Source organism: Schistocerca serialis, chromosome 3, assembly GCF_023864345.2.
Source record: "Schistocerca serialis cubense isolate TAMUIC-IGC-003099 chromosome 3, iqSchSeri2.2, whole genome shotgun sequence".
Lineage (NCBI taxonomy): Eukaryota > Metazoa > Arthropoda > Insecta > Orthoptera > Acrididae > Schistocerca > Schistocerca serialis.
This window is the reverse complement of record NC_064640.1, coordinates 393,838,311-393,862,630: the sequence shown is the minus strand read 5'-3', so window position 1 is coordinate 393,862,630 and position 24,320 is coordinate 393,838,311. Positions and strand designations below refer to the sequence as shown.

At 42.5% G+C, this 24,320-nt stretch overlaps 1 protein-coding gene across 1 annotated transcript in view; it reads right to left on the bottom strand.

Annotated features, from left to right (window-relative positions):
- LOC126470885 (sterile alpha motif domain-containing protein 1-like) overlaps positions 1-24,040 on the bottom strand; it is a 70,886-nt gene extending 46,846 nt beyond the window's left edge. Inside the window, exons 1-2 of the mRNA XM_050098909.1 lie at positions 24,037-24,040; positions 23,723-23,922 (exon numbers count right to left, since the gene is read on the bottom strand). Of these exons, the coding sequence (XP_049954866.1) occupies positions 23,723-23,922; positions 24,037-24,040 (204 nt within the window). The remainder of the gene's footprint in view (positions 1-23,722; positions 23,923-24,036) is intronic.
- Between the last annotated feature and the right edge of the window lie 280 nt (positions 24,041-24,320).

Here is a 24,320-nt window from a genome sequence, read left to right as displayed (position 1 = left end):
TATAGGATAATGTTTCTAGGGCGTTTATCATGAAGTGCACGACGGAAATCCAAAAGCACCTGAACAAACTCAAACAGAATGTAACCCTCTACATCCCAGAAGACGTAGCCCCTAACTTTCCCAGCAGATCGTATTGTCCTTTCTCTCTCTTTTTTTTTTTATAGTCAGTCCTAGTGATGCCATTCTATACTGCGGCGTTTTATTTCAGGTTCGTTATGGTAGAACAGGTGTTCATGAACTGTCGAAAATACTTATCAAAAATTGTCTCCTTCATTTGTGGTGGTTCATCCCAGAACTTCGCACTTTCCGTTAAAAAACTTGGGACCAAAAGACGCAAACTTCTGAACAACCAAGTTCTGAATCATTTTCCGCGCTGCGCTACGCACTGTCGCAAGTTTTGTTGCGATTTCATTCACAGTGACACCTCTGTCTTCTCCAATGAACACGTCAGCTCTTTCTTTATTGAATTTCGTGAAGGCAGTCAAAGGGTGAACTCGAAGACGCTCATCTTGGATGCTCGTTCTTAGGTCTCACATGAATGTTAGCAGCAGCTTTTAACCCTTTACGAAGGAATGTTATTACAACACGCTGTCGAAACGAAACATCGATTCGGTCATTTTATAAATACAACCTGTTGTCACTTGGTAAACTTCAGTGATATTGAAAAGTGTCGACAGATAGTACTAAGTTTATTACATTGTCCGAATTTCAGTTGTAATAAACTGTTGCTAACGACTTTCAGAAAGATCCTAGTGTTCAAACTAACCGAGGTGGCTTCTAAGGTAATTTTCGTGATCAGAACAGGTTGTACCTTGGTGTCAGTAATGGTTGCTAGTGACAGCAACACACTGGACTCGCATTCGGGAGGTCGACGATTCGAATCCGCGTCCGGCCATTCAGATTCAGGTTTTCCGTGATTTCCCTAAATGGCTCCAGGTGAACGCAGGGATGATTTCCTGACAGAAAACGGTCGATTTCCTTCCCCTTCCTTGAAACTTTCCGAGCTTGTGCTCCGTTTCTAATGACCTCGATGTCGACCGGACGTTAAACGTTATTCTTCCTTCCTTCCTTCCGTCCTTCCTAGTATTCAACATTGCAGAAAATCCAGAGTGCCATCGACGAGCACAATCAGTGCAAATAAATTGATTTCAGCAAGATTGCGTTGTGTGTCAGAAGCAAGGGTTTGAGGGCTGGATGGTAATTCCGAAGAGATAGCCAACTCTTTGAATGTAGAGTGTTAGCTATGAGATGTTTATGAGTATCAGTGCTAGTAGTCTAGAGATAGTGAAACCGTCGTCATCTTGGATTAGGCTCAGAGCGTTATCTAAGACCACTGGAAAGCGACTCCTGGAAGCCTGGCTCCGTAGAAGGTGGTCACTCACCACCCTTTCTCTCACTTTTTCAACGTGTAGTCATGCAGCGAAAGACTCAGTTCGAAAGGTTAATGATTCTAAGTTATTTTTAGTGATGAGAACAGTTTATGCCTTTGTGTCAGTAGTGGTCGCTAGTGACGGTAGCATCCATCAGAAGGGTAATAGCTGCTGGAGATCATCAGACTGTGACACACAGGACGAACGCCTGGCATCATGGTTTGGAGAGTCACAGCCTATAACGGTAGTATGTACTGTTGTTCATTACGGAAATGCAGAACAGTGCAGGATACGTCCAGAATTTCATTCAGCTCATTCTGTTGCCATTCGTACGTGACGGTGGTCTAATCTTCAAGCAGGAAGGTAACACACTGCCTAACTCAACATACACAGGCATGTCTCCCGGTTATTATGTATGGGAGAATTTATGGTATTGTCCGTATTACTAACAACATCCTCGATCTGCTACTTCAGCTGGCGTAAGTAGCATAAAATAAAGCCTGCCAGGATGGCATCCGACACATCTATGCTAGTCTCTGTACAAAAACTGCCTTTTTAAATTTGTGGGGGTATGAAATGGAATGTTCACATAGGCTCAACCATAGGTAAGGCATGTAACACACTTCGATTTATTCGTAGACTACTGGGTTCAAATAGCTCTGAGCACTATGGGACTTAACATCTGAGGTCATCAGTCCCCTAGAACTTAGAACTACTTAAACCTAACTAACCTAAGGACATCACACACATCCATGCCCGAGGCAGGATTCTAACCTGCGACCGTAGCGGTCGCGCGGTTCCAGACTGTAGCGCCTAGAACCGCTCGGCCACTCCGGCCGGCAGACTACTGGGAAATTGGAGTCAATCTATACAGGAAAGTGCTTAAAATAGTCGTATAACACATCCTAGAGTATTGTTCTAGTATGTGGGACTTATAACAAATAGAACTAACGGGATATTGAACGTATACAGAGCCGGGCAGCATGCATGGCCACAGGTTTGTTTGACCCACAGGAGAGAGTCACGAAAATGCTGAATACCCTGAGCTTGCGGGCACTTCAATTAGACTCCAACGATCCTGCACTAGTCTACTTACAAAGTTTGAAGGACCAATACTCAGTCATTAATCTATGAACATATTACAATCTTTTACTTATCGCTCCCGAATGGTCCCGAAAACAGAAGTAACCTAATTAAGTGCGCACACGTGTATTTAAGGTTGAAGCTATCTTTATTCTCGCGCCCCACATCCGAATGAAATGAGAAGAAACTCTAAATGCGTTACATTAGTAAGTACCCTCTACTATCCACTTCACAGTCGGTTCAAGAGCATAGAGGTACATATAGCTAGAGGAGGCTATGAAAGTTATAATATGTGCACTGTTTTATGGCCACGCGTTCACAATCATTCGCACATTTTTATTTTTCCTTTGTGATATCAACTTCTTCATTTTTGCTAGAATCCATACTGGAAAGCTATGCAGATAATATCGTTACTATACTTTTCACGGTAGGCGAGGAGGATAATCATATAGCTACAGACGCAACAGCCATCAAAAGAAACGGGAGGGAGAGAGAGAGAGAGAAAAAGAGAGAGAGAGAGAGAGGGAGGGAGAGAATCTCTGTCAAACAATGGCCTGTTAAATCCAAGCTCATCAAAGAAGCCGGTACGTCCAGTAGAGTGAAGTTTGTAACTATTAATATCTTTGGAAATTTTCAATTGCGAGGTTACTGCAGTGTATGTATGTATGTATCGTCGCGTGTGTGTGGAGGGGGGAGCAGGGGGGGGGGGGGGAGCAGGAACAGGATAGCGTTACAGGAAGGTTTAACATATAAAGTCGATTAGGAATTGTGTTGCCTTCCCAATAAGAATCTCGTTTGCTTATCTCTAATGGCCTACATGCTGTCACGTATTGTCCGAATATTTCCATTAAGAATGAGAGTTAATACAGTTTATTTGTACCTCAGTCGACCCACTTCTGAATATACAGCGTGCGACTACGATAAGCAAGCAAAGTAATGAACAGCTAGAGACATGCTTTGACGCCAGTACCCGCCCACAATCTACCAGGTAACACAATATGCGTGGACTGCTAGTGAAAGCCTGTGCCTTGAAGACAGAGGTGCATATATCGACTGAAACTTGCGTCAGAATCTCTGTGCCACGGATTTGTGCAGTCACAATGGGCTAGTCGGGTTTACAGGTGAAATCTTATACACAGCCAACGTACGGAAATTCTTACGACCCGCAGGCCAAAACAGCGTGTTGCAACGAGAGAGAGTCCTGCGAAAAGAAAGATAAAGGAGGAAAAAACAGTATCTACTCAAGCGAGTTTTTGTGTTATGATGAATAGTTGAAAGCTGTTTTCTTTTTTTAAGTGCAAAACTTAAAAATGCGATTTTCACACACCGAAAATATATGTTACATCTACTACAATATTAAAAGGTTAAAAAGGACACGAATACCGCACATGAAACGTAATTTTACACTTGTTTTGGGCTTCAGACTAGTTTGAGGAAAGAGTCAATATTTTAAACGGAGTTCTTAAATGAAAGAGTGAAGAAGTGCCAATATCTGCAGAGCGAAATTCTCCTGAGATTGTTAGCTTCAGGGTAAACTCTCGGGATAAAAAGCACTTCATTTTCCTGATTTATTTCTCCCATGTCAGCTCTCATTTAATTTAGCGTTGATGCCATCAGAGGACGTGTACATAAATGACGCATTACATTGTATGGCAGACAGTCTAGGGTTTACTGGTTTGATCTTTGATGCAGTAAATAAAATTCCACCTATACCACAATGTCAGCCGGCCGGAGTGGCCGTGCGGTTCTAGGCGCTACAGTCTGGAACCGAGCGACCGCTACGGTCGCAGGTTCGAATCCTGCCTCGGGTAGTGATGTGTGTGATGTCCTTAGGTTAGTCAGGTTTAATTAGTTCTAAGTTCTAGGCGACTGATAACCTCAGAAGTTAAGTCGCTTAGTTCTCAGAACCATTTGAACCACAATGTATTGTACTCATAATATTATATCCTTCTGAGGGTTAATCCTTCATCTGAAGACACCTGCCAAACAGAATTACGTTATTGAGACAGTTCAGCCATAAATAAACCGAAAGTTATTGAAAATAAAATTTATATCACAGCGGTAAGACCGTTTTCCACAAAAGTGTAACTTAATTTAACGTAAAAACTTTCAGACACATGATAAAGTACAAACTATTAGCGTCGATTTTACCTGGTCCATTAAGAACAATTAACTGTGAAAGTTCACATTTTAACCCCCATTACCTTAGCGATTCAATGTACAATATGATAACAGCAAAGATGGTTCTGGAGGCTTATGATGACATGGTGCACGAACACTCTAAGTAGAAAAAAAGAAAAGATAGAAAACGATGCATCACGAAGGACTTATCCGAATGGGACGGAAATCGACAGACGCTACGTACATGTACACACAAACAAATTATTGTGGTGGTCTAGCGGTTCTAGGCGCTCAGTCAGGAACCGCGCGACTGCTACGGTCGCAGGTTCGAATCCTGCCTCGGGCATGGATGTGTGTGATGTCCTTAGGTTAGTTAGGTTTAAGTAGTTCTAAGTTATAGGGGACTTATGACCACAGATGTTGAGTCCCATAGTGCTCAGAGCCATTTCAACCATTTTGAACAAATTATTACAGCTTCAGAAAAACTGAATGACTTATTCAAGAGAAAGAGTTACACAAACTGAGCAAATCAATAATGCGTTGGTCCACCTCTGGCCTTTATGTACGCTTGGCATTGATTGACAGAGTTGTTGGATGTTCTCCTGAGGGTTCTCGTGCCAAATTCTGGCCAATTGGCGCATTAGACCGTCGTAATCCCCAGATGGTTGGACGGCCCTGTCCGTAATGCTCCAAATGTTCTTACTTGGGGAGAGATTCGGCGCCCTTGTTGGCCAAGGTAGAGTTTGGCAAACACGAAGTCAAACGTTAGAAACTCTCGCCGTGTTTGAGCGGGCATTATCTAGCTGCAGAGTAAGACCAGGATGGCTTTACGCGAAGGACAGCAAAACGGAGCGTCGAATATCGTCGAGGTGTCACTGTGCTGTAAGGATGCCGCGGATGACACTGAAAGGGTTCCTGCTATAAAATGAAATGGAACCCCAGACAACCGCTCATGATTGTCAGGCTGTATGACGTCAGGCTGGTATCCCACCGCTTTCTGGGACGTCTCTAGACAGGTCTTCGCTGTGCATCAGCGCTCAGTTCCAAGCAGGACTCATCACTGAAGACAATTCTACTCTGGTCAAAGAGATTCCAGGCCGATGACGTGCCTGGAGACGAGCTGGACATTGGTGGGATACCAACCCGAACGTCGCCCGCCATTCGAGCTGCCAACCAGGAGTGATGGTCTGGTGCGCCATATTTTTACATAACAGGAGTCTTTTGGTTGTCACCCGGAGCACCCTTACAGCACAGCCGCACGTCGACGATATTCCACTCTCCGTTTTGTCGCCCTTCATGGCAAGTCAACCTAGGCTTACATTTCAGCAAGATAATAACTTTGCGTTCACGGCGATAGCTTCTACTGTTTGTCTTCTTGCTTATCAAACCCTACCTTGGCCACCAAGGGTGCCAGGTCTCTCCTCAATTGAGAACGTTTGGGGCATTACGAGTAGGAGCCTTCAACCAGCTCGGGATTCTGACGATCTAACGCTCCAGTTGTACAAAATTTTGCACGATTTCCCTCAGGAGGGCATCCAACAACTCTGTCAGACACTACCAAACAGAATAACTGCTTGCTTAAGGGCCAGAGGTGGACCAAGGCGTTATTGTCTTGCTCAATTTATGGAGCTCTTTCTCTTAAGAAAACGATAGAATCTTTCTGAAATTGTAATCATTTATTTGTGTGTACATGTACAGCGCATGTACTGATTTCAGTCCCATTCGGATGATGCCTTCGTGGTGCGTCGTTGTTTTCTGTCTTAGAGCGAATATTTGCAGGTCACCGCCGATGGACTGTGCCGGGCAGTCGAACTGCACACTAGAAACTATAAATTCATACCTAATAGTTCCAGTAGAATTGAAGGTACTTTCTCTGAAGAGATATATGCAAAAAATCTGGCTTTACCAACTCACTGAAGATCTTTGTCTGTAATGTCTCACAGTTGCCAGCCTAGTATTAGCTTTGGTGGTTCACAATTAACAATTAACAATCAATGTGAAACCGTTGCATTGTGGCACAACCTCTCTAACGTTAAGCTATTACTAATTTACAAACGAAAGTTCAAACATAATAGCTGAGGTGCTGAGGAATAACAACTAATTCTGAACAGTATGGCTACAAACGCAAGATGAACGGTCTACTGCTACGCGACAGACGATACTGCTTCTTATTTGCAGTGTGTTGAAAATAATGTGCTATTTTGAAATAATAAAAGCTACATTAAGGATGCAAAAAGTAAAATTCCGTAGTTGTATAGCAACCAAGGTTACGTATTTCAAACACAGGCTTTCGTAGTATCCAGTGACCCAAGGGGAGATTTTTGCGTTTGCGATAAAAAGTATCCGGGCATCACCCAAGATGAATGCGACTGGTAAAGATAATTCATCTATTGTATGTAAAATGCGATTGGTGAAAAAATGCTCTGCGGGACTTTTCAGCCCTTCTAAACATAGATCAATTATTTTCGGTTTCATAGTGAATCGGTAAAGCGAAACACGGCGCATCATATACAGGACGTGTTCAGGTCGATTTCACATTTTAACAAACCGGCGAGAGTTGAAACAACCTCAGTAAGAAGCTGACACTGTTTCGGTATTTATTCGTGCCCATAATCCCTACACTACTTTGCGGGATGCAAGGGGCTGAGCTGATGTGTGTAACGACGCAACAGGATCGTAGCTAACTGGCCACATTTCCCACAAACCATGACATGGGTGTGTGTATTACAGCAATATTTGAAACAGACTGGCTCATCAATGCGAGTCAAGTATGCCATTTTACGTCCACACAAAGCCGAAAATTAATTGTTAAAATGAATGGTGGTGTCTTTTCCAGATCATTACTGGCTCTCTTCATTGCAATCCTGCGTTTAAATTATCGATTTACGAATGTCTTATTAGAAACACTGATAAAATGTTCAAAATGTCCACCGAACGGTTCTACACATGTTTGCAATCCCACAAAATTTGTGGGCAGATGAAAACCCTCATTGTAAATTTCAGGGCAGGCGGCATCGTTAGTTTTGGATTAATGTATGCGTTTCTGACTTGTAGGTCCATTCTTTCATAAAATTATCCCAGTCTTGCAGCGAGTGAGGTGGCACTAGGATATGCCACAGGACTCGTAGTCGGGGGGACTTTAAATCCTCGTCCCGCCATTCATAATTATGTTTTCCGTGACTTTCCTTAATCGCTGAAGCTGAATGCCGGGATGATTGCTTTGAATGGCCGGTTTCCCTCCCTAATCCGTCCCCCTTTCAGGCGTGTGCTCCATCCCTAATGACCTCGTCGTTGACGGGACGTTGCACCCTAATTATCTTTTCTATCTCTTTTGCCAGGCTTGGTACAGTATTCTAATCTGCAAATAAGAGATAGTTAAGTCACACTGCTCTACCTGTACCATTATATGCGGATAGGTAAAGGAGGATCAGCTCTGTTGCCTACAAATTCTCTGACGTCAACACTTGGTATCTGTGGTATCACCTAAAGCAGTTGGTTTATAAAGCAGTCATTCCTAATGTAGAGGTATTTCATCAACCTGTGATGTAAACTTATGAAACAATGGAGCACTGTCCGCCATTCGAAAGGGTGCAACAGCCTACGATGCGACGAGTTAAGGCATGTGTAAAACCAAGCGGAGACGACTTTGAATATTTGTTCTGGGTTGCTGGCTTCAGAGCTTTGTAAAATGTTCTGTCATTTATATATTAAAACTGGATTTTAAAAGCATGTTTCAATGGAGTAGTCTGCTTAGTTTGCTAAGTAGCATCGCTCCCAGAAATAGTATAAGTACTGGTATACTTCGCACCTTTCCAGTAAAGTAACGCATTCCCATTGTACTTTTCGTTTAGTTCCTCGCATCAGTACTTATCAAGTCTCAGCAGAAACAGTATTCTCTCTCAAATTCAGCTGTTTGCACAGTTCAGGTACTAAAAGATAGCCGCCATGCAAGTCACATTTTAACCTAGCCAGTTTTTATAAAGGGTGTTTGACAATCCCTCTTACAGGTTTTTAGAGGTTGTAGAGGGAACTCAGTAGATATAAAAATGGTTCAAATGGCTCTGAGCACTATGCGACGTAACAGCGGAGGTCATCAGTCCCCTAGAACTTAGAACTACTTAAACGTAACTAATCTAAGGACACCACACATCCATGCCCGAGGCAGGATTCGAACCTGCGACCGTAGCGGTTGCGCGGTTCCAGACTGTATTGTCTACAACCGCTCGGCCACTCCAGCCGGTCTCCCCATATACGGAGGACATCTGCAAGAGGTGTTGTAGCTTCCACGAATGACCGATTCACAGCCTGGCTCGCTATTGACTGCAGTGGGTGTCAGTCTGGAACAGTATTTCAGTTATAAATAATTTTACAATAGTAACACTGACGCCAGTCCTCTTTCAAACATACACATTGGTTCAGATTCGTCCCTGTTTCTATTTGACCTGCAAGTGAAAAAATAAACAACCATTACATAAAGTTTCTTTCGTAATTTTTGGTGACGCAACAGTAGTACAACCTCAGACGTTAAAAGAATTAGTGAAAAAGTTACCTGTGGACAAAATCAACTAATTAAAAAAAAACATAAGTGTATCCATGGAAGTCGTGCAATTAGGTATCTACAAATGTATAACCGTGAGGACTCGAATAATCGCCAGAAATAGAGATTACGTAGATGTGAGCGTGTCGTGCACTAAGTGAGCTGCGGAACGGTAAGGGAGTGCATCTGGCAGCAGACAGGGCGTGCCTCGGCTCGGTGTTCCGCAGCACGCAGTTGGCAGGCAGCTCCAGGCGTGTGGCTGCTCTGACCTCGGCCGCGGAGCACGAAGGGCAGCGCCACCAGCCGCCGCCTGGGCGTGTCCCGCACCCGTTGACACGGAAAAGCTCGGCGGCGACCTTTAGCTTCCAACAGTTCTGTAAACAACCCACAACTCGCAAACTTCCTCACGGAGCTAGTCCGCAGCTCGTGGTCGGGCGGTAGCGTTCTCGCTTCCCACGCCCGGGTTCCCGGGTTCGATTCCCGGCGGGGTCAGGGATTTTCTCTGGCTCGTGATGACTGGGTGTTGTGTGCTGCCCTTAGGTTAGTTAGGTTTAAGTAGTTCTAAGTTCTAGGGGACTGATGACCATAGATGTTAAGTCCCATAGTGCTCAGAGCCTCACGGAGCTAGTTACATAGACCATACACTGATAAGGCATAACATTATGATCATTGTCCACCGCAACGTTGGATGCTGTCTAGTGACGTTGCGGAAACGTGTCGAGGTGACAGAAGTATGCAAGCGGAGCAGACACGGATGGGAGATCACCCTAGCGAACACTTGGGCTACAAATGGGGAAATTTATTGAGATAAACGACTTTGACAAAGGGCAGATTATTATTACGCGGAGCCTGTGAACGAGTATCTCTAAAACGGCGAAGCTGATCAAATGTTCACGTACTACTGTCGTGAGCACCTACGTAAAGGGTAAAAAGACAGTGAAACTAACCCTAGACGCTAAATGTTTGGACGTCCAAGACTCTTCACAAATCGTGGGGTTCAGAGGCTTGTCTGCTCTGTAAAGTAGGATAGAAGGTGATTAGTGTCATCTCTGCCGAAAGAGCACAATACTGGTGCACGCACAAGTGTTTCGGAGCACACCGTCCATCGTACATTGTTGAACATCGAGCACCAAACAGACCGTCCCTACGTGTTAAAAAAATGGTTCAAATGGCTCTGAGCACTACGGGACTTAACTTCTGAGGTCATCAGTTCCCTAGAACTTAGAACTACTTAAACCTAACCAACCTAAGGAGATCACACGCATCCATGCCCGAGGCAGGATTCGAACCTGCGACCGTAGCAGTCGCGCGGTTCCAGACTGTTGCGCCTAGAACCGCTCGGCCATCTCGGCCGGCCCCTTGGTGTTCACATTTTGACCCAACGACATCGTCAATTGCGATTTTAGTGGGCGGGGGACCATCGGGATTCGACCGTCGATCAATAGAAACGTGCAAATCTTCGGGCGAATCAAATTTTTGCTACTCTAGATGGATGGTCGTCTCAACAAACGCCGTCATCAAGTCTAGCGCACCACGGACGCAGCTTGGTGGGAGCGGTATTGTGCCATGAGAGACGCTTTCTTGCTCTTGCATGAGACCTGCGGTAGACACGCTGACACTGCGCACCACCTACACCCTTCATGCTTGGTGTCTTCCCCGACGGTGATGTCCTCTTTAAGCAGTATAATTGTCCGTGTCCCGGAGTCAGAACCCTGCTACTGTGGTTTGAGGAACATTGTAATGAATTCAAGTTGATGACTCGGCAACTGAATTAGCCCGATAAAAATCCTATGGATCCCATCTGGGTCGTTATCGGGCGCCTCACCGCGTACATAAATCAGTGGCCCGTTATTTACGCGAATGTGCATAGACATCTAATGTCACATACCTCCACAAACTTACTAACAAACTTTCGGATCCCTGATACGCAGAGTCAGTGATGTATTTCGTTTCCCCTTAAGCAAGGGGATGTAATAATTTGGCTTATCAGTGTATATAAATGGCAATATTTCTTTCGAAATGATGTGGAAGAGAAATGGCACCGCTGGAAAACTGTACCGAAATGCGGGAAACCCTACTGAGGACTGGCACTTAAAGTAGGGATTGGCAATTGATCCTTAGCATGAGCACATCTAACGCAATGCACTTACATATTCGGGAAGACCCAGTATCGTTTGAACACAGGAGAGTTGAACTGTTACTGGAAACAGTCACATCTACACTGCTTGCCATTAGAACTGCAACACGTGGATGGCTAGCAAATAACAACATTTTCCTTATTGTGCCTATACAGTACACTACGAAGAATATATAACTAAATTTGTAACTGATTTGGGGAATACGTGGTGCAAAATATAGTACGCAGGCCTACCACCTATGGCAGTAACAATGGCTCCAACACGTCTGGGCGACGATTACGACTGAGCTTGGACGATAGGCGCGTGTACGACATTCCACGCTGTTTCAACTTTGTGCCAGAGTTCATCAATCGTGTTATGACAGTCTTCGGCTGCCCGTGATCAGATGTTATCGATGGGTGAGAGATCAGGAGAATGTCGTGGCCAGTGAAATAGTCTAACTCCTGAGGTAGGTTTGAACAACACGGGCAACATGATGTTCTTAAAAGATAATGTCTCTGGGACTTCCTTCTTACACTGGCTATAACACGATTTCTCACAAATACGTAACATTAAAATGCAGTTTCCGAACGAGAACTCGTTGCGTAATCTTTTTTCGTATGAAGAATGTAAATAATGTTACTCTTACCTATAAGGGAAATGCTGATCATTTGCATATCCATGCATTTAGTACGCTTCATGCCAATTTGGCATCTGTTGCCTGCTGCGTTCATGGTTTTTCAATTTTAATGGTCACCGTCGTATTATACAGGGTGATCAAAAAGTCAGTATAAATTTGAAAACTGAATAAATCACGGAATAATGTAGATAGAGAGGTACAAATTGACACACGTGCTTGGAATGACATGGGGTTTTATTAGAACCAAAAAATACAAAAGTTAAAAAAATATCCGACAGATGGCGCTTCATATGATCAGAATAGCAATAATTAGCATAACAAAGTAAGACAAAGCAAATATGATGTTCTTTACAGGAAATGCTCAATATGTCCACCATCATTCCTCAACAATAGCTGTAGTCGAGGAATAATGTTGTGAACAGCACTGTAAAGCATGTCCGGAGTTATGGTGAGGCATTGGCGTCGGATGTTGTCTTTCAGCATCCCTAGAGATGTCAGTCGATCACGATACACTTGCGACTTCAGGTAACGCCAAAGCCAATAACCGCACGGACTGAGGTCTGGGGACCTGGGAGGCCAAGCGTGACGAAAGTGGCGGCTGAGCACACGATCATCACCAAACAACGCGCGCAAAGAGATCTTTCACGCGTCTAGCAATATGGGGTGGTTCTAATAAAACCCCATGTCATTCCAAGCAAGTGTGTCAATTTTTACCTCTCTATCTACATTATTCCGTGGTTTATTAAGTTTTCAAATTTATACTGACTTTTTGATCACCCACCTATCATATTCTATTTTGTTGGGCAAACGATCAAATATTTTTGTACCGCTCGCGGTAGCTGCGCAGTCTTAGGCGCCTTGCCACGGTTCTCGCGGATCCCCCCGTCGGAGGTTCGAGTCCTCCCTCGGGCATGGGTGTGTGTGTGTGTTGTCCTTAACGTAAGTTAGTTTAAGTTTGATTGAGTAGTGTGTAAGCCTAGGGACCGATGACGTCAGCAGTTTGGTCCCATAGGAACGTACCACAAATTTCCAAATTTCCAAAATACTGTTGTGTCTCTACGCTGAACTCCTTCTTACAGTGTTGTAGCTATATACATTACGCTTCTTCTCAAACTGCCGTGAATTATTCATAACGAAATTCATTAGTGAATGTAAACATTGTGAAGGTGGAGTTAGAATGGCTGTGTCCTTGAAGAAACACGACTCAGAACATTATATAATTATTTCTGTAATCATTACATTTGTAAATAAAGATTTACCATCTGAAAGTACACTACAAGACTTTAATTGATGTAGATATTTAAGATGTTTATTTGTTGCTTTTCAAAACTACAGATTATATGACAAACAAAAATTGCTGCATTTCGCTGGTTAAGACATTCGGTAACACGATTCTTCCAGTTCGAATTTTAGTCAATAGTTACTTGTACAACCAAATATTTGTAGCACTGTGACCTGTGAACTCGTGACCCTTCATACTCTTTATAATATATTATTATCAATTTATTCTGCTAATGTTTCTCTAACCGAATTAATTATAACAGTCACGTCATCTGCAAAAATAATTAACTGTGCTTGATGTATTATAATGACAGTCATTTACATGTATAAGGAAACGGATTGGACCAAAAATTGAATTCTATGGCATTCCATTCGTGATTTCTTACCAGTCACTAAAGGAAGAGTAACTAAGGAGGCCTTTTTTAGGTACATACCTGTTCTTCAAAACAAAGAGACGGACAGCTTAAATTCCTTATCAAATATAGTTATCCATTTGGTCGATAGGAAAACTCAGATTCCTGAAATCCGAAATGTAGCTTATTCGGGAAATATCGAAATGAACTGTCCGTTTTTGATTGAATTCCTTCCCCCCTCTGGATAGCTGCGGGAGAAGATTTGTTTTTAAGGAATGTTTCCTGTTATTACAAGAAAAGACAGATTAATATTCCTTGTTAATCTGGTTTGTCACCTGCATCTGCGGCCTAATGACTTGCATTGTTATTATTTTTGCTTTGATTTGAAACCTTTTCTCAGTATTCTTTTCATCGCAGGATATCGCTAGGTAACGGAGGTAAAAGTAAAATTGAACTTGTTTTGCCGCACGGTGATTAGCCGAGCGGTCTGGGGCGCTGCAGTCATGGACTGTGCGGCTGGTCCCGGCGGAGGTTCGAGTCCTCCCTCGGGCATGGGTGTGTGTGTTTGTCCTTAGGATAATTTAGGTTAAGTAGTGTGTAAGCTTAGGGACTGATGACCTTAGTAGTTAAGTCCCATAAGATTTCACACACATTTTTGAACTTGTTTTCTTAGCAGAGTTCAGTTGTGCGCGAGGTAAAGTGACTGACGTACGAGTAAGTCTATCAACATGCCTCGAAGCACCGTTTGAAGTTTAGACGGTGCACACATTGTCAGTTTAGGTCAAGAAGTGTTGTCAGCACAATAAGTTGCCGCCGTGTTAGCGTACATCACAGTGACGTCCTTCGAACGCTCATCTGCTACCGTGAGACTAAAAATGTTGAAGGTCTTCAAGTGTCGATTTCCAATAACAGCATAAAACTTTGGGCACTGCGATGCAGGAAGTAGTCGGGCAAGGAACAACTGGAATGGAGCGAGTATCAGTGGCGTCGGGTTCTCTTCATCGATGAGTAGAGAATTTGTTTGACGCCTGATGCTCGTCGTAAGATTGTGGAGGCGGCCAGATATCAAACCATGTCTCAGCCTTCAGGAATGATATGCGCTGCTGTTGTTGTGACCTTCAGTCCGAAGACTTGTTTAATACAACTCTCCATGCGACTCTATCCTGTGCAAGCCCCTTCATCTCCGAATACATATTGCTACTTACATCTTTCTGAATCTGCTTACTGTATTTATCTCTTGGTTTCCCTCTACAATTCCCCTTCCCCCGCCCACTTCCCTCCAATGCCAAATTGGTGATCCCTTGTTGTCTCAGAACGTGTCTTATCAATCGATCCCTTCATCTAGTCAGGTTGTGCCGCAAGTTTCTTTTCTCCCCAATTCTATTCAACACCTCCTAATCAGTTGCGTGATCTGCCCACCCAATCTTCAGTACCTTTCTGTAGCACTACGTTTCAAAAGCTTCTATTCTGCTCTTGTCTAACCTGTTTATCGTCCACGTTTCACTTCCATACATGGCTACACTCCATACAAATACTTTCAAAAAAGACTTCATAACACTTAAATATATATTCGATGTTAAAAAATTTCTCTTCTTCAGAAACGCTTTCCTTTCCATTGCCATTCTGTATTTTATATCCTCTCTATATTGGCCATCATTAGTTATTTTGTTACCCAAATAGCAAAACTCGTCTACTACTTTGTCTAAGTCTATTCTCTCAGTATCACTTGATTTAATTATACTACATTCTGTTGTCCTTCTTTTGCTTTTTCTGATGTTCATCTCATATCGTCCTTTCAATACACTGTCTATTCCATTCAACTGCTCTTCCAAGTCCTTTGCTCTCTGACAGAATTACGGTGTCATCGGTAAACCTCAAGGTTTCTTTTTCTTCTCCATGAACTTTAATTCCCGCTCCAATCTTTTTTCTTGTCTCCTTTACTGCTTGCTAAATGTACAGATTGAATCACGTTGGCGATAGCCCTGTCTCACTCCGTTTTCGTCCGTCCCCGATAGCTGAGTGATCAGCGCTACAGAATGTCAATCCTAAATGGCCCAGGTTCGATTCCCGGCTGGGTCGGAGATTTTCTCCGCTTAGGGACTGGGTGTTGTGTTGTCCTAATCATCATTATTTCCTCCCCATCGACGCGCAAGTCACCGAAGTGGCGCCAAATTGAAAGACTTGCACCCGGTGAACGGTCTACCCGACGGGAGGCCTTAGCCACACGACATTTATTTTTACTCCGTTCTCAACCTCTGTTCTCCTTTCATGCCCCTCGATTCTTATACCTGCCATCTGTAGCCATACAAGTTGTAAATAACCTTTCGTTCCTTGTATTTTACCCCTACTACCTTCAGAATTTCATAGAGAATATTCCAGTCACATTGTGAAAAAGTTTCTCTAAATCTACAAATGCTATAAACGTAAGTTTGCCATTCCTTAACCTATCTTCTATGAGAAGTCGTAGGGTCAGTATTGCCATGCATGTTCCTACATTTCTGCGGAATTCAAACTGGTCTTCCTCGAGGTCGGCTTCTACCAGATTTTTCATTCCTCTATAGAGAATTAGTTTTAATATTTTGCAACGATGACTCATTAAACTGATAGTTCGGTAATATTTACACCTGTCAGCACCTGTTTTCTTTGGGATTGGAATTATTACATCATTCTTGGAGTTTGAGAGTCTGTCTCATATATTTTCCACATCAGATGAAAGGGTTTTGTCATGGCTGGCTGTCCCAAGGCTGTCAGTAGTTCTGACGGAATATTGTCTACTCCTGGAGCCTTGCTTCCACTTAAATCTTTCAGTGCTCTGTGAAATTGTCCTCACAGTACCATGTCTCCCATCTCGCCTTCAGCTACGTCCTCTTTCATTTCTATAACATTGCCTTCCAGTTCGTCTCGCTGGTATAGACACTCTATGTACTCCTTCCACTTTCAAGCTTTCCCTTCCTTGCTTATTACTAGTTTTCCATCTGCGCTCTTGATATTCATATATCTGCTCCTCTTTTCTCCAAGGGCTGCTTTAATTTTAGTGTAGGTGGTATTTATCTTTCCCCTAGTGAAATATTTTTTTAAATCCTTAGATTTGTCCTCCAGCCATTCCCGCTTAGCAATTTTGCACTTCCCATCTATCTCATTTTTTGGACGTTTGTATTCATTTGCTGAATTTTTATATTTTTTCCTTTCATCAGTTTTGTTCAATACCTCCTGTGTTATTCAAGAATTTCTATTAGGTCTTGTCTTTTTGCCTATTTGATCCTCTGCTGCCTTCACTATTTCATCTCTCAAAGGTAATCATTCTTCTTCTACTTTACTCTTTCCCCCTGTTCTAGTCAGACGTTGCCTAATGCTCCTGAAACTCTCAACAACCACTGGTTCTGTCAACTGATCCAGGTCCAATCTCCTTAATTTCTAATTTTGCAATTTCCTTAGTTTTAATCTACAGTTCATAACCAATAAATTGTAGTCGGACTCCACATCTGCTCCTGGAAATGTCTTACAATTTAAAATCTGATTCCGAAATCTCTGTCTGAGCATTATATTAACAATCTGAAACCTTCCGGTGTTTCCAGGTCTCTTCCCTGTGTACAAGCTTCTTTCTTGATTCTATGATATGCACTATCTGATCAAAACTATTCTAAAACCGCCGGCCGGAGTGACCGAGCGGTTCTAGGCGCTTCAGTCTGGAACGGCGTGACCGCTACGGTCGCAGGTTCGAATCCTGCCTCGGGCATGGATGTGTGTGATGTCCTTCGGTTAGTTAGGTTTAAGTAGTTCTAAGTTTTAGGGGACTGATGACCTCAGATGTTAAGTCCCATAGTGCTCAGAGCCATTTGAACCATTTTTATTCTAAAACCTGTTTTTGAATATTGCTACGGAGTGTGTCCAGCCTTTACCTTTATGACGGCTTGAACTTTGCTAGGATCACTTTCAGCGAGAGGTCTGAATGTTTGTGGAGAAACGGCATCTCATGCCTCCTCAATAGCCAAATGGTTCAAATGGTTCTGAGCACTATGGGACTTAACTTCTGAGGTCATCAGTCCCCTAGAACTTAGAACTACTTAAACCTAACTAACCTAAGGACATCACACACATCCATGCCCGAGGCAGGATTCGAACCTGCGATCGTTGCGGCCACGCGGTTCCAAACTGAAGCGCTTAGAACCGCACGGCCACACCGGCCGGCCCCGCAATAGCCGAAACCAGAGAAGACAGTGATGTTGAACGCTAGGATCTGCAGCGAAGTTTTCGTTGTAACTCATCCTAAAGACGTTCCATTGTGTTCAGGTAGGGACTCCGAACAGGCGAGTCCGTTTCAGGAATGTTTATGTCTACAGATCATTTCCTCACAGATGCTGCTTTACGACAGGTTGGATTGCCATGCCCATACAATCATCGCTTCTGAACTGTGTCTCTACTGTACACAATACACAATGCTGCAAACTGTGTTGATCGCGTTTTCTTAAAGGAAATAAAGAGACCCACCTTTACCACAAAAAACCACCCCTCACCGAAACATCACCACATCCGTACTTCAGCGTTGGCGCTACAAATAAAGGCAAGTAACGTTCTCCAGGCGTTCGGAAACCCAAACCCCTCCACTGGATTGCAATAGGATTTATCTCGATTTACGAATGCAGATCGTTGTGGGACAGCAGTGATTCAAAAAATTACCGTCTTGATCGACAAAGACCAGAATGGATAGAGACTTCTTCCAAATTGAACACGCTCATTATGTTTTAATGACACAACTATATTCAAACAATAACAGGAAGAGTTCTGAATGTGAATTTAATTACATTTCTTCATATTATCTTTCCAAGTTCAAACAGTAATAATAGTATTTGGTAAATTGATTTTATTACATTGCACGTCATTGGACACAGATTCCGTAATAAGATTTTGTGTTAAATGATTTGCTGCTTTGCTAACATGTCAAAAGCACAGTGCATGTATCGCGTAAACATCACACCACGCTCCTGTCTCTATGTTATTAACGCGCTCACGTCGGCGCTGAGAACTATGTTTCTCACTACGGGGCGTTGCACGTATTCATACTTTCCTTCACCTAGATCTCGGTCTCTGTCTCTGTTTCTCGCAATGGGACGGTGGCCGTATTCAAATTCTCTAGGCTACTGTTTTAATACATTGACCTTTTATTTCAAAAGTGGCATAGGTCCATTATTTTAAAGCAACGAGACATCAAAATGGTTCAAATGGCTCTGAGCACTATGGGACTCAACTGCTGAGGTCATTAGTCCCCTAGAACTTAGAACTAGTTAAACCTAACTAACCTAAGGACATCACAAACATCCATGCCCGAGGCAGGATTCGAACCTGCGACCGTAGCGGTCTTGCGGTTCCAGACTGCAGCGCCTTTAACCGCACGGCCACTTCGGCCGGCCACGAGACATCACATAAAATAATTTTACACTAAATTAATCACAAATTTTGGTATATCTCATTTGCGCAGAAAGCTCCCTCTTTGAAAGGTTACACAAAATTATATTCAGAGCTGTTCGTTGTGCCTGGCTGATAGATAATACATACCGTACATTGCAATCTTGAGCATGGCTGACGTTTAGGAACCGTATTTAAGTTTTAATGAAGGATAAAAACAACCATCCTGTTGCACCATTCTTATTGTACTGAATGCAATAAAATTTGTACAACCGGTTGGCTATTCATCATTATACATTTGTGTATTGCTGGTAGCATAATTTCTAAAGCCGAGCGTGAGCCATTGGTGGTACACAATGGCGAGTATGTGTTAAGTCATGTCAGTTTCAGAAACAATTCAATTTCCTGTTTTTAAATAAGAGGTAGTGAAAGTGGTCTCACATTTCAGTTCTGCTGTTCACCTGGATTAATTACAGTGTTTTTTTGTTCTGACATCTCTTATTAGATTTCTCTCTTAATAATTCGCTCCTCGCCTAAATTAATTAACCTAGCGACAGTAGTTTTGGAGTCGCAATTCCGGAGGACCACGGTTCAAATCTCCGTCCGGCCATCCAACTTTAGGTTTTCCGTGATTTCCCTAAATTGTTTGAAGCAAATCCCGGGATTGTTGCTTTGAAAAAGGGCACGGCCGATATTCTCTCCCCCCCCCCCCTCCCCCCCTTTCCATAATCGGAGCTTGTGCTCCGACTCTAATGAACTCGTTGTTGGTGGGACGTTAAATTCTAATATTCCTTGCTTCCTTCTTCCGACAGTAGCTAAACAATAAGCAGAGGTAATTGTCTGCAATACCCTCTTTGTTAATAGTTACGTTATGAAGCAAACATATGCATTTTACAGCAACATCAGCAAATGCGTCGATTCCTCCCATGTTTTGTACCGTTTCAGCCTTCGCCTAAACACAACAGAATTGTCGTAACACACAGCTCAGTATTACGTCAGCTGCCATATAATGACCGCCAGCTGCGTGCAAACTCAAGAGGACGACTCTGGTCCTACGACGTAATATATTGTGTTCGTTGTATGACTGCCCTATTTAGACAAGAGCAAAGGCTCCCCTTTTACCCACTGTCAGTCACTGTCAGACGCAGCAAATCTGCCACACTATTGCTTGGCCTTAAAGGTTTTCTACGTCACTACCTGTTTCCGACTCTGCCGTGTATTTCATAAACAAATATAATAGAACAGCTTCTGAAATATATTAAGCGTGTCTGACACACAGTCCTTAAAAATATTCAATACCGGAGATGGAACAAAACAACCAACCTTTATGTCTTGGATGTTGTACTGGAATACGTTTCCAGTAAATGAAGGGGACAGACAATCCATATGCTGTAGGTGGATTCCTATGCGGGCATCCGCTATAATGAGGCAGTTTGACGCATTAGGAAGCGAGTTGCGTCTATAGACACTGTCACTGATTTTAAATTTCCGTACACAAACTACTTACGTGACATCAAGAGCCACGGAAACATCAATGGCAAGAGATGCGTTTGAAACGTGTCCCAACAAACGAAAGGTGGCTAAATGCGGTGTTACAACCTCGCATTACTACAAGGCCGTGATTTACGAGGACACATTTGTATCGATCAACAATTTTCGCCCTTATTCGACTCCGCTTCGAGCATGCTTCTTTTCCTCTCCATCTACGTCATATCAGTTTACGATTGTCCTGCATGTGAGTGTGAGCCGGAAGCTGCTGTAAACCACATCTTGTTTTCGTGTCCCGGATTTGACTGTGAACGATTGGACTTCTTGACGACATTGCTCAGTATGGAGTATCACCATCCACAAATCAGCTTTTCTTTTGTTTATCAAAGACAAGTTGAAAGTTCATACATGGTATGAACTGATAAATCAGAGGTGTGTAATTTACTTATAATCCATTCCTTAACATTTTATTGAGGACAAAGCTACGAGAGATTGAACTCTTATATCTGTAATATGCATTTATGTATTTATTTCACACAATTAAGTATAAAATTTAACCAATTGTTTTAGATGTCTCAACAGAGCACAAGCTCTGGAGGCCAAATGAGGACAAAAATAAAATAAAACAACAGGACGAGAGAATGACACACACACACGACTAGCACTCTTTCCCACTTAGAGCCTACAACGTAGTCTAAGACGTACGTATTATCACAGAGCTGTTCTATTGTCTTTCAGGATGCAACAAGAAGGGAAAAAATAACAATTTTTGTCAAAAAGCATCATGCACTTAGACCGCTGGCCCGATATCAGACTCTTGACATATTATTTCACAATTATTTGTGCATGACATTTTCTGTTGGTCCTATTGCACAAATACAGTTAAATTTGAGTAAGAAATAACTGAGACTAAAATAAACACTTGCATAAATATTACTTACTGCTTTTGTAATCAGTTGTACAGGTTAGAAGTTCGTATACTTTATGTTGTAAAAACACAGATTTTGCCTATTACACGAGTAAATAATAACCATGGTTTGCGAATGAAGGCGAGTGTTTTTCCTTTATATTGTACTAATATAAATCAGTCATGCCTCCAACAATTGCCAGTATACATTAAATTAAAAGATATTCTTAGTGCTCAAATGGTATTCACTCTTTTTTGTTTAGACGTCCAGATCAAGTTACATACACCAGGAGTAGACCTGATATTGCCTAATTAAACTTTTGGCTATCTATATCTGGGTTCAGCAACATCCATCAAACAGCGAACTCTAAATACAGGTGAGCGAAGGCTGGTCCAAACAGTTCTCGACAATTGTTCAACGTTCTGGTATCATTGCCTAAGAGAATTAGCAGAAGAAACAAAACATGATTCAGAAAAGAGCTTCTGTGTTACAGAAATGCTCTACAAAGCGCTTTAAAATTCAGTTTGCGGATGTTTCATGACCAATCAAAAAACATATTACTTCTCCCCTCGAATATATATGGTAAAATGATAGAAATTCAAGTCAAGCAGAAGCCTACGGCCCAGTAGGGAATAAAACTGAAAAGAGGGAATGTTACTGGAGTGGTAAGCATCCTATGCCATATAAATGGTGGCGCTTCATTGGGAAAACAGCGCTAGAAATGCTTATCAAAAACTATTTGTTTCATTATGGTTTGTTATTCAGTTCTACATTTAAAAATTACAGCTTTTTCATTTAGTATCTCTCAGTTGTTCGCTGTGAATTTAGATACACTGCGTGGTACAATGGCAATACAGTAGTGTTACACAGTTGAGAGTTGCGTTAAAAGTTTGTAAGTGGTCCATACCCGGGAAATTAACAATTCGCTAAGAACAAAAGGGAACTTAGGAAGCTACACAGCATCAATAAGGCAAGCAAATATTTTAGAAAATTGTAGTGTGTAAGCTATATCAATAGTGGAGGCTCTCACTCGACAGTGAAATGGGTATGGAAGGCAACTGACTGACAGATCAAACATTTGAGCCTAACGTGGACTGTGGTTTCAAATTTATCTGTCTCGCTTACATTTCACACTGCCTTAAAGCGCTCGTAAAAAAGGGACTGTAAAATCATATTTTAAATCCTGAAATTGTAACCTTCGAAAGAAAATCCGCTCCTTTCAGATCTGCAACTGGCTCAAAAGACGGACATTGCGTAGGTCATTATCTTAAATGGACAATCATCAACAGAAGTTAAAATAACATCCATTGCTTCACAGAGAGTGCAACTCTACTGTTGCTTCACATATTGCACATTAATGAATTAGCATATAGTGTTAGTTGTGATATCAGACTTTTCGTAGATGATGCAATTATCTGCGAGGAAATTCACCTTGATAAATATTCCAGTGATATAAATTTAGATGTCAACGAAACATTAGCCTGGTGCAAATGGCAACTTAATTTAGATACGGTGTATCTCAACGAAAAATAAATTCGTGGGCTCCTTTGACAAGACGAGTAATGATTCAGAACTAATCAATACTGCCGCACAAATATTCGAGAATAACAGTTTAAAAAGAAATGATGTGGATGTACTTCGTAGACTCAACTTGTAGACAAAGTAAATTCCAGCCTACGATTCATTGACAGGTTGCTGTAAAACTCAGTTTGGCTACAAAAGAGATGACCCATACTTTAATACTGCTCACATGCATGGAATTCTTACCAGATCGCATCAGCAGGAGAGCGAAAAGAAAGAAGGGCTATGTGAAATGGTCACAGAATTATTTTACTGGCGAGAGAATGTCAGATAAAATTGTAAAATCTTAACTGGTGGAAAGCCGCAGAAAGACGTCAATCTCTTGAAAAATTACTTAAAAAACTTCAATAATCGTCTTTCAGGGCAAAAACCATGAATGCTCTTTAGTTCCTTCATATCTACCCCTTAGAGTTGGTGCAGATAAAATTAGCCACAGAGGCGTAGAAACAATAATTCTTTCCAATACAACGGGAAGACGTCTTAATATACAGAAGAAGAAAAAAGTATCCCTTACAACACGCTTTACAGTGATTCACAAAGTTTAGATTTAGACATGTGAACTACTTTTCTCTAAATTCAAGAGTCCCGAATTGATGAATATTGTGATATGACCTTTGTTACGGCTTTCGCTACAACTTTTCGCGAAAGAGCCCAGGGAAAGTGCAAAACACGAAAACCGTGACTGCCGCTATAGCGCAGTTTTAATTGTTACTGTGTAAACAGCGGGTAACACAGCAGCTGTGTTAAACTTTACGTTCAGCTCATTGTCTGCTTCTTACAAAGAAGTGTCAGTAGAGTATATTTGATTTTGACGAGAAGGGTGCACCAGAGTTTACAGACCTTGGCGGCCATGGTGCGGTGCGCTGCGAGCTTCGGCGACGGCGGCGGCGGCTGCGGAGCAGACCTCACTGCCGGCTGAGGGACTCCGGCGCGCTTAAGAGAAGCGGCCCCCACCACGCCGGCCGCAGCCACAGCCGCCCAGCTACTCCCGCTGCCTAATGGGCAGCGCACGTTGACTCGCTGACGCACTCTTCCCTCTACTGAATACAACCCCGCATCACCACTCTCACAACCGAGATCCACTCATCGTTAACTAATTATATTAAATGTAGAGCGTACGAGGCGTATTGGAAAAGTACGGGCCGTTTGCTTACGCATCGCTGGCCATTAAAATCCCATCACCAGTGACGATAGCTAATAACGAAATTTTACTTGTAAACCTGAGATTTTTCCGCGGTGTTTCGCTCACAGACATGGAGACGCCACAACAATTGTGTCGTCCGGCCCTTACAAGAAAAGTGTACCTAATTACTCCATTAGACCTAATAATATTTCAAGTCACGGATTCAAGCAGGACGCAAAATTACAAATCTTATGACCTTAAGGGGATACGGAATCGGATTTTGGGTTAAAAAATCGAATTTTTTTTTTATTGGCG